Source organism: Penaeus japonicus, unplaced genomic scaffold (genome assembly GCF_977035675.1).
Source record: "Penaeus japonicus unplaced genomic scaffold, GWHDUDI00000001_assembly GWHDUDI00000009, whole genome shotgun sequence".
NCBI classification, from domain to species: Eukaryota; Metazoa; Arthropoda; class Malacostraca; order Decapoda; family Penaeidae; genus Penaeus; species Penaeus japonicus.
In genome coordinates, this window is record NW_028234411.1 from 12,066,286 (window position 1) to 12,077,628 (window position 11,343).

The 11,343-nt window shown below is 38.3% G+C and overlaps 1 protein-coding gene across 2 annotated transcripts in view; it reads right to left on the reverse strand.

Annotated features, from left to right (window-relative positions):
- Positions 1 to 3,153: 3,153 nt before the first annotated feature.
- Positions 3,154 to 11,343, reverse strand: part of LOC122264448 (metaxin-1) — a 15,976-nt gene continuing 7,786 nt past the window's right edge. Inside the window, exons 6-9 of one of the 2 annotated variants that reach the window (XM_043033345.2) lie at positions 10,970 to 11,066; positions 10,657 to 10,689; positions 4,696 to 4,832; positions 3,154 to 4,318 (exon numbers count right to left, since the gene is read on the reverse strand). In XM_043033345.2, coding sequence (XP_042889279.1) covers positions 4,235 to 4,318; positions 4,696 to 4,832; positions 10,657 to 10,689; positions 10,970 to 11,066 — 351 coding nt within the window. In that variant the 3' untranslated portion in view covers positions 3,154 to 4,234. The remainder of the gene's footprint in view (positions 4,319 to 4,695; positions 4,833 to 10,656; positions 10,690 to 10,969; positions 11,067 to 11,343) is intronic. The other variant, XM_043033346.2, reaches the window with a different exon arrangement.

Sequence of the window (11,343 nt, forward strand, 5' to 3'; positions counted from 1 at the left end):
ATATATGTGGATATTTGTTTTATTCAGGTTTAGCCGTCTGCTTTTGTAAGTAATTCCCAAGTGGTCTTTCTGCATTCCTCTGCAAATGGTGGTTCGGCTTTGTTTGTTTTCGTTTGAGAAGTAGCATGTTTAGCTTGGAGACCATTTTTCCAGTGATCGTTTATATTTTGGACTTTTTCCACTTTCTTTGGCACAGGTTCCTTTCTTCTTTTAGATTTTATCTCGCCCAGTGTCTCTCATACAAGGTTTACTGTTTAATTTAGCCAGTAAAACCTCATTCACTGTAGTGAAGCCTTCCAAAATAGAATTAGCAGTTTCAAATTCCTCGAACTATTAACATTTGACAAACGGCAGAATTGCTACTACGTCACTAGCCCTTGCTTTATCATTGATACCTCTAATGTCATCCTCCATGGAGTACGGTGTAACTCTAAAACGCTTGTTCTTGATGTCTGCCAACACCCACTAGATTCATTCACTGTTCCATTTGGAATTGAGACAATGCAAGAACACCGGAGCATTTGTCGTAAGTCTCTCCTTCTCAAATGGTACAAGACCCTACCATCATCCTTCATTTTTTTTATTAGGTCACTAAACGTCAGTGAAGATTTATCATCAGGAACTGTTTTGAGAGCATTTGCACTAAAAGAAGAACATTATTTCTGCTATGATTGATGAATGTTTATCAATAGTCAGCTGTGTACTTTACTTTGAGATAAGAACAAATATTTCGTGATTTTTAAAAATAAAATAGCATAGTGATTGATTATGAGTTTCAGAACACATGTAATGACACTGTCAAGAGATAATTATAAATGCAATTAGTGATTATGTGAAAGCTTTAAAGAGAAATGAGTGTTAATACATAACTCAATTTATTGATTTCTTGTGGATAAAAGTAGGGCAAGACTTTTTATAACAGGAATTTGTATATTTTTCATACACTGCTGCAATATACTGTGTGGATTGGGGATCCTGAAGAAGTGGAAGTCAATATATTCAGGAATTATTTACTCTTCTGGTGTCTTACAAAAAGTCCTAGCCGCTTTTGTGACATATATCGGGATAATCCGAACACTGGGGGCACCTGCTGGTAGTAATACGGTGGTTAAGACAGATAAGAGACGTCTAGGATGCTCAGCACATCAACCACCACATCAGATCTCATCATTGGTATCTTAGTTGCTATTCCTGCACTTGTTGACCACTTGTAGGCATTCATTAGGTATTCGAACTTTGAGGGATAATTACATCACTTCATAATATATTAGGGGAGACTATATGTAACTATGAACAGGCACTTTCATATGGATTAAAGTAGCTCATTGGTGACATGGTTTCAGATTTTTTCTTGGCTTAATATTTGACATCCATTCTCTGGCATCTCTTTTCACTTTTCTTTTTGGTGTTGAGAGATTTCTATCAAATCAAATTGTTACTGACACTACTTCAGCATCTTTTGTCAAACTTATCTTGACCTGGACTTTTGCCATCATGGGTAGCTATTCTTCATGTTTGACGGTGAGAGTAGTTTGAAACTGACCTTTTCTTATTTGCTGAAATTTTCTATTTCTACAACAGGAGGAAAATTCAATAATGGAATGCAACGCCTCTTTCTAAATCTTCCTGTGCTCGTTGTGCACATCAACAGTAATAATTTCCAAAGTATTTGTGGACACATTCACATGGGAGCCATAGAAGGTAAGGGACCAATGGATGAGAATGAACATGAGTGTTTTGGGACCATTCAAAGAGAACCAGCACATCCTGATGACTTTGTGCTGTTCATGATATCTACCATAATGTGTGGACAAATGCTAGGTTTTACAATTTCTGATGATGTGTTTGTAGATTATTTCAACAGATGTTGAAATGTTTCTTGGTGGGAGTTTGAACCCATGTGAAGTCATGACTTCAAACAGAAAGCAAATGATATGCTCTGCACAATAATTCCATTGTGCTTAAAAAAAGTCCTAGGAAAATCACAGATTAAGCAGCAAAGAATGTTCAGATATGGATCCTTAGTAATCTTAACCGAGTTAAATAAGATTCTCTAAATTGCACGAGGTTGCATGTCTACCTGTCTGCTTCAGTATGTGCAAGTGATCATGATCATAAATTGATATCAAATGGGCAGATATACATAATCATGGCAATCTTTCCTTTTTAAATAAATGTGATGATTATAATTGTAAAACAAGATCAGTATTAGGATTTGATGAATTTGAGATAATTTATTTTTTTAAATTAGTAATAGTACATTTATCATCTGGGGAGAGTGGATTGCTGGGTTTCTTTATTACACTGAGCAATGATTAATTTAGTGGCTTAGTGATATAATAATCATCAAAATAGGTTGTCTAAAATCCCCAAAACAGATGGCACCACTCTCTCCTGGTAGATTCAGGAAAGAAAGACCTTGAAGGGTGCCCTTCCACTGTCTTTACCAAGCATCTTCAGAGCGCGACGACATAGTCAACCTCTGGTGATTCAGGATATGCAGGTAGAATGCGAAGTTCATACAGACCATGCGCATCATCTGCAATTTGACCCTGTACCAGCATGTGATGTAGCACTTGCAGTATTAAGCAGAGGTCTCCTTCATATTCACCATCTCTTCACTTGTTTTCATTATGGAGGATTATTATTTTCCCATTGTTTTACATAAGTTCACAAATAATAAAAAATGGATGCTTTTTGGCCTCTCTACTGTAATACTTCTATCACACTGAGTATAAAAACATAATGAGTTGCTATGGACTCTATACTATAATTTAAGTGTACTACAACATATATGTGCCATCTGACAGTGTTTATCAAAGTGTCACAAGACAGTAAAATACAAAAATGAAAAATACAAATATGACTAGTCTTATAACAAATTAAAGTTATCATTGTGGGTGCCATGCAGGTGGCAATAGTGCCCACCAAGGGGACCAGTTAAACAAATCTATTGTCCACATTTAAATTATATATTCAGCATAATGAGTTCATATTTGGGTTGTCTAGTTTTTTAGATATACTAGCAATCTCAGAAATGTTCTACTTCGAGGGTGGTACTCCTAAAAATCCAATATCAATTTCTTGTTCTGTATAAATACTTGTTTTATGCTATTCACACTACGAAATGAAGAGGTAATGAAAAGAAAAAAAGATTATACTTCCCTCTATTTAGGCTCAAAAATAACAAATTGAAACACACAAATCCAAAACCCATGTATTTTCCGTTTTCCAATATTACAAACCACCATGCATCAGACATGGGTGACCTACTTTCCTATCATTTCTGTAGGCAATAGAAGTTGACCTTTTTATAAGAAAGCATGTTGTCTAATATACAGAGCAGTTCAGCTGACAATAGTTCATGATGAATCCATTCTAATATGCACAACTAAAAGGCTGATCCTAAGAAAAGTAATGAAAATCATGGAATGCTGCTACAGAAGACTTGTATCTTTGTGTAATTTTCGGCTTTCTACCTGCTGTAATAATAAATACTTGACTCATAATTTTCTGTTACTGCCATGAGACACTTTAAATTATCATATATTTCTAAATATCTTCATCTTGAATTCTATTTTTATCCATATAGAAATAACTTAAATTACAGACACATATTAAAACATCTTGAGCAAAAAAATATCTTCTGGAAATAAGTACAAACTTTATATATGGCACAGATGAAAAAAATAATAAAAATACAAAATAAAAAAAAAACTTTGCTTTTATCATGAGCATTAACATTCAAGATTAAAAGGTACTGACAGATAGATATAGAAATGTATGTGTACTTTTATATACATGTATATACATATATGTGTGTGTAGGCATGCAAGCATACATGTGCAAATACATACATAAGTGCTTGGTATAATATACAAGCAAACTTAGACATAGACATAGACCCATGCATGGATACACAACCCCCCCATATCCTGACATACATACGCACACAAGCCCACACACACACATGTATATTTATGTTTAATTATTTACAAATATTCGTCAAATACATGGCATCAGCATTCCTATCCCAAATATTCTGATTTAGGTGATAGGACAATTTAGAATAGGATAATATAATATAAATGATGCTACTTATTTACTACCACATGATATTGATGGCTAAAGATGCATTTTATTTATTGAACACTTTATTTCCAACTCGACCTATTCTACCCTTATTAAGGTTTTCTTCTTCATGCTTTTGTAATCCACAATATGTACTATTCCTCTAATTATCATTTGATCCTGAACTATCATACTCCTCATATTCATAGTCATACTCCTCTTCTGCTGGTGGTTCACCCATGTCCACCTGTTGGTTTAATTTTAAACATTATTACTTTACTTCCTAAATGTAATGAATATATGAAGATGTATAAACCATGGCATAAATTAAATGTTCATGCAAACTCATGCAGAATTAAAACAATCTACAAATACTCTTGGAAGTTATATCAGAATTTTTCAAATGAGTTGCATAACTAATAGAGCATGATATATCATCACACTTGGCCATACTGTGAATTTCAAACAATCTTCAATAATATCATAAAATTATGGAGCAAACAGTAATTCCTATAAAATATACTTAAAAATAGTCCAATGTTTTGTTTTTTTTCTCTCTTTATGTAAGTAAAAGCATATTGAATAGGGAAAATCTTTACACTAGATCTGATATCTGCTCCTTACCTGAACTAGACCTGCAGCAATAGCATATCCAAACATAGCTGAAAATGCAACAAGTGCTGAGAGAAGCATATTTCTTCCCTTGTGAGGTACATCATCCTTAGGAGGTGATTCTCGCCTTTCTGTGCTTCTGTGACTCTCTAGAGAAAAATGAATAAAATTATGATAAATACTGTCTACATAGATATGATCTTTCAAACAAAAATCTTATTAAAAAATGATTATCTGACCCTTTTACAGCTCCACTATTTTAAGAGAAAGCAAAAATGTTATTATTCAACAAAAGGTTAATTATTTTGGAATGTCAGTCTGTCTATACAAGTTTGACAAAAAGAAAGAATAAAAACAAATAAATATATTCATTATATATATATATATATATATATATATATATATATATATATATGAGAGAGAGAGAGAGAGAGAGAGAGAGAGAGAGAGAGAGAGAGAGAGAGAGAGACAGACAGACAGACAGACAAACAGACAGCCAGACAGACAGACAGCCAGACAGACAGCCAGACAGACAGCCAGACAGACAGCCAGACAGACAGACAGACAGACAGACAGCCAGACAGACAGACAGACAGACAGACAGCCAGACAGACAGACAGCCAGACAGACAGACAGACAGACAGACAGACAGACAGACAGACAGACAGCCAGACAGACAGACAGCCAGACAGACAGACAGCCAGACAGACAGACAGCCAGACAGACAGCCAGACAGACAGACAGCCAGACAGACAGCCAGACAGACAGACAGCCAGACAGACAGACAGCCAGACAGACAGCCAGACAGACAGACAGCCAGACAGACAGACAGACAGACAGCCAGACAGACAGACAGACAGACAGACAGCCAGACAGACAGACAGACAGACAGACAGCCAGACAGACAGACAGCCAGACAGACAGCCAGACAGACAGACAGACAGACAGACAGACAGACAGACAGACAGACAGACAGCCAGACAGACAGCCAGACAGACAGACAGCCAGACAGACAGACAGCCAGACAGACAGCCAGACAGACAGCCAGACAGACAGACAGACAGACAGACAGACAGCCAGACCTACACGACAGACAGACAGCCAGACAGACAGACAGCCAGACAGACAGCCAGCCAGACAGACAGACAGACAGACAGCCAGACAGACAGACAGCCAGCCAGACAGACAGCCAGCCAGACAGACAGCCAGACAGACAGCCAGCCAGACAGCCAGCCAGACAGCCAGCCAGACAGACAGCCAGCCAGACAGACAGCCAGCCAGACAGACAGCCAGCCAGACAGACAGCCAGACAGACAGCCAGCCAGACAGACAGCCAGCCAGACAGACAGCCAGCCAGACAGACAGCCAGCCAGACAGACAGCCAGCCAGACAGACAGAGACAGACAGCCAGACAGACAGCCAGAGACAGACAGCCAGACAGACAGCCAGCCAGACAGCCAGAGACAGCCAGAGACAGACAGAGCAGACAGAGACAGAGACAGACCAGCCAGACAGACAGCCAGACAGACAGAGCCAGCCAGACAGACAGCCAGACAGATAGCCAGACAGACAGCCAGCCAGACAGACAGCCAGACACAGACAACCAGCCAGACACAGACAGACAGCCAGACACAGACAGACAGCCAGACACAGACAACCAGCCAGACACAGACAACCAGCCAGACACAGACAGACAGCCAGACACAGACAACCAGCCAGACACAGACAACCAGCCAGACACAGACAGACAGCCAGACACAGACAACCAGCCAGACACAGACAGACAGCCAGACACAGACAGCCACACACAGCCAGCCAGAGACAGAGACAGCCAGACAGACAGAGACAGAGACAGACAAAGACAAAGACAGCCAGCCAGAACAGACAGCAGAGACAGACAGACAGACAGAGACAGACAGCCAGCCAGCCAGACAGCCAGACAGCAGACAGAGCAGCAGAGACAGCCAGAGACAGACAGAGACAGACAGACAGCCAGCCAGACAGAGAGAGCGACAAACAGCCAGACAGAGAGAGCGACAGAGAGCCAGACAGCCAGAGACAGACAGAGCAGCAGAGACAGCCAGACAGAGCAGCCAGACAGAGACAGCCAGAGACAGAGAGACAGACAGCAGCAGACAGAGACAGCCAGACAGAAAGCAGACAGAGACAGAGATCAGACAGAGACAGAGCCAGCAGAGACAGACAGCCAGACAGCCAGACAGCCAGCCAGCCAGCCAGCCAGCCAGCCAGCCAGCCAGCCAGCCAGCCAGCCAGCCAGCCAGCCAGACAGCCAGCCAGCCAGCAACGTGTAAGGCTTGTGAAGAAATGAAAATAATTAAAAATTCATTAGTGGTTGCACTGAAGTAACAAGTAGCCAATTTATTGAAATAAAGCTTGAAGCAGGCTTGCTCTTTTCTCAGTGGAATAAGTTAATAGCAATGTAGTTCATCTTGATTCTAATATTGTATATTCTTATAAGTAATGTATAAAATTTTACATTATATCCCATTTACTAACCATGAAATCTACACTTGCACTAAATTACATTACAACCATTATCTCTAAAGTAATATCAGTGATTAATGAAAAATCTCTGCTCACAGCTCATAAAATCAGTATCTTCTGACTTTATGCACCTATTAAAGCCAGTTTTTTACCTATACTAAATATAAACAACTTCAAGTTTTTACACTCACTTGAACATTATTGATCAACTGAAAGAAGTTACATTATATATCAACCCAATCCCAATAGGCCTGGCGAGAACTGGCAACCCCCTACACCGGGCCTAAGTAATATCGTCTTGGGGACGTCACACTGGTGTGTCGCCCCGTCATCGGGTATGATAGTGTGTCACACGGGTGTGACACACCGTCGTCATTGGATTAAAGTTTAAAAAAAGAAATTTGTACTGATGATATTGCCTAGGTGTTATGCAAAAGGCAATATGCCCACCACAAGAATTAATAAAAACTATTTCCACTCCCCAGTCTCTCATGTCAATTTTAAATTGAATTGGACTTTAAATATCCATTATAAAGATGGATACTCAAATGATAGATACTCTAACACTGTCCATGAAATCAGAAGTGGATTTAAACAATGCCAAAGAAGTTTGCAAAGTGTGTAGAGCAGGGAGGGGAGGAGTGTTGGCCCTCTCCAAGCTTCCCAGGGGGCTTCCAAATGAGCTAAACATAATGCAAAATATTATCACTACCCAACAGTTTCCACTAGGAGAAAAGGCAGAGGTGTCATGGTTCCCCAGAATTTGGGCTGGCCTCCCACTTTGGTTTCACCCAGCCCCCTTTCCATATACCACAATGTATCAAGGCAATATTTTACTTCTTAGCAAAGGCAGGGTTTTTATATCAGTTTCCCTTGCTTTGGCTTCATTGATTTTTCACCCAAATAACCAAAACCAGGATATCAGAGATCATGATGAACCCAGAAGGTTGGCCTAATATCCCATGAAAGGAAATAGAAATTTGAAAATTCGAAATCTCCCCAGGCCATCAACTCACCAAAGCTAATACTCTATTAACAATATGGCTTCAAAATGTCTGCACTTATTATCAGGATGGTTTGTCCTACTTAACCCATTCGCGCTGTATGACGTGCTGATACGTTTTGTGGTTTTTGCGTTAGACGCCGGTGACGAGATATCTGGGCAAGGCTGGTGCTTGGGGTGAGCGAGTGGGCAGCCCAAGCTCGCGGCTTGTGCACCCAAAAAATCTCTAAGCGTTAGGCTTATGCGTTCGAAAACCCCGGCACTGCGACCATTCAAAGCCAGAATCACCCCGGTGTGAATGGGTTAAGAAATCTTTTTGACTTCTGATTAGTATACAGAAAAGATGAAGAGACAGAAAACAGCCATCCCCTCTATCAACCCACTGACAACAGAAACATACACTGTCCTTTATGATTTTGGTTTGTCATTCATTTTTACAAACAGCTTAAGCCATCCTTTGAATTTTGGGGGAGAAAGAGATCATTTTTATTCCTATAAATATCATTATAAAGTTATTATCAAAACCATTATTATAATATTAATAACAATAATGATATATAAAATTCAAGGAATGGGGTAAATAGGTGCAGTCAGCTAGGCTTAGTAATTGACTTCATGGTGACTAAGTGCTTGTGGAAGCATCTGCTATCTATGTGTAAAAATAAATAATGAAGCAAAAGTATAGTGGGCAGCTCATGCATTCCAAGTGTTAGCAGGCTAAACCTAACAGAAGTTTATTTCATAAAAATATGATATAAAATATGAAAAAACCTGGAAGACAGCAAATGACTTACAAGTAATGATAAATATTGCTTCCAAGCAAGGGTGACAAAGTGTCTAACTGTGTTACTTTGCAAAAGATAAACAATCTAAAACTATGAAATTTAGTTTCACTTTAGAGACTGCATAATGTTAAATATCACAAAAATATCTTCTTACTGTAGACAAATGAGGTCATAAAATCTTTGGCAAATGGAAGTGACAAAGTAGAAATGACAATTCTGACAAGTTACTATATGTTATAGATTCTTGTAATGGGCCCATGATTTCTGTGGGAACTGAAGGCTGTAACCTCTGCATATGACTGGACCCTCAAGCAAAAAACTCGCCATTTTTCTTTCTTTTGAAAATGGAAGAGTATCATTTTACATGCCTGATAGTGTATTTCTGTTCCTGATACGCCTCCTGGTCAGCCCACAATAAGGTCTTTTCTTCTGTACTATACTATGAATATGGGTGGCCAAAGGACCTAGCATGATTTTTTGTGCCAGAAAAAATGTGGCTGAAACGAGCCTAAGTGTTTCTAGCATATGGTGGCTGAGTGTGACCAGGAGTGGGTGGACTAGGATGAGTAGATGAGGGAGATTAGAGAGGGGTTTAGGAAGATGGAGAATCAATAATCAACTAAACAGTAGGGATTTTCTTACTAAATCATCATTGGGTATTCTAGAAGAAGCCCAAAAGTAAGCTAGTTGCAAATCAAAAACACTAATAATCTTTCCCCGTTTTCTGCTCTATCAATGTCACTTGGCTCTTTTAGGTTAAAGGTATTAACTTAATGATGACACATGGTACCTCTATTTACACTGGTGGGTGTGGGCCGAAAAGTTGGATGGCACCAATAGATGCCATAGAAATGGAGGATTCTCTGTTTTGCTTGCTACATAAGCATAACATTTTATAGATTCAACAATTCTCTAACAAGAGCATTCCAAAACCAACTAAACCCTCGTTTGTATCAAAAAGCAATAACTGGGTTGTCAAGAATCAAAGACAAAAAAAAAAAAAACATCATCCCCATATTTCTCATTTTCATCTTGTGTGGGCAACATTAAAATAACCCTAGTGCATGAAGAACATGAAGGTTGTCATTTGTAGCTTTGTAATGTAAGCAAGTGGTTCCATAGCAAAAGTAAAGCAGGTGTAATAGTAAATGAGTGGGCAATATGAAAGGGGCATACTACTAAGTGTATACCCACAATCTACTTGTAATGGCATAAGAGTAGACAATTTAGAAGGGACACACTATCTAGTGTATGCCCACAATCTCATGATAAAAATAATTGCACTACATAATGCTTGAACATGCCTTTATGCTTACTACCATTTCAAGTTCATTTATTACATAATCCATCACTGGGTAATCTAACTGTACCTGGTATCCTTGTAACTATATTTGGATATAATATACAGTGATAAGAGAAACAGATATTTGGTTTGAGAGGACTGTTGAGCAGACCTACATACATGTAAGATCCTTGAGGCAACACCTCTAATATCCATAAGGGAAATGTTGAAGAACACTAAGTTTACACTATAGTTAAACAGCTAGATATAAATCTTACAAGGATTACTCTATAGTAAAAATAAGATTACACAGCAGATTACAATGGCAATATCTTCAATGTGTTTCAAAACACTGCTCTAAAAATCAGTAATTATTCATGAAATATATTCATACTTACTCCTGCTTTTTGCATGTTCCTCAGCACGCACGTCTTACAAAGAAAGTTACAAAGCATTAAAAGTTTCCATAAAAGGCAATGCGAAAAGATGAAATTGCTATGCATCTCTACCTGTAGTCCATGCAATTTACCAATGTAAATATGAAACATTAAAAAATCTAAAGTAATTGTACATATAAGCAATAAAAACATGATTACACTGGTGAGTATTTTCTATCTACACAAACCATCATTTTGTGTAAATATTTCATGTTAAATAAAAAAGAGTAAAATCTAGTACAAATTCAGTTTAAGAGAACACAAATCTACTAACCACTTGGGAAGAATCTTTGAATAGCTTTGGAGACATAACGGGAGAGATTTGGACAAGCCTTGACATGGTTCTGCAGAACTGGCACCTTTAGCTCCACCTGCATTGGGTATATTCAAGTATTAGAAATGTGTATAGTTATCAATGTTTTATATATGAGTAACAGTATATTAGAATAAGGCTTCAATATCAATATCTACTACAGGTACACAATCCCTTTTAAAAAAACTTTGGGGCCAGTTGTGTTTCGGATTTCAGAATTTTTTGAATTTCATAATCAAACATTAACACTGCAGCAAAAATGTATGAACATTCACAATAAGTGGGATAAATAAACACTACTGTTACCTATAGGGATATCTGCAGCTCTTTTTGAT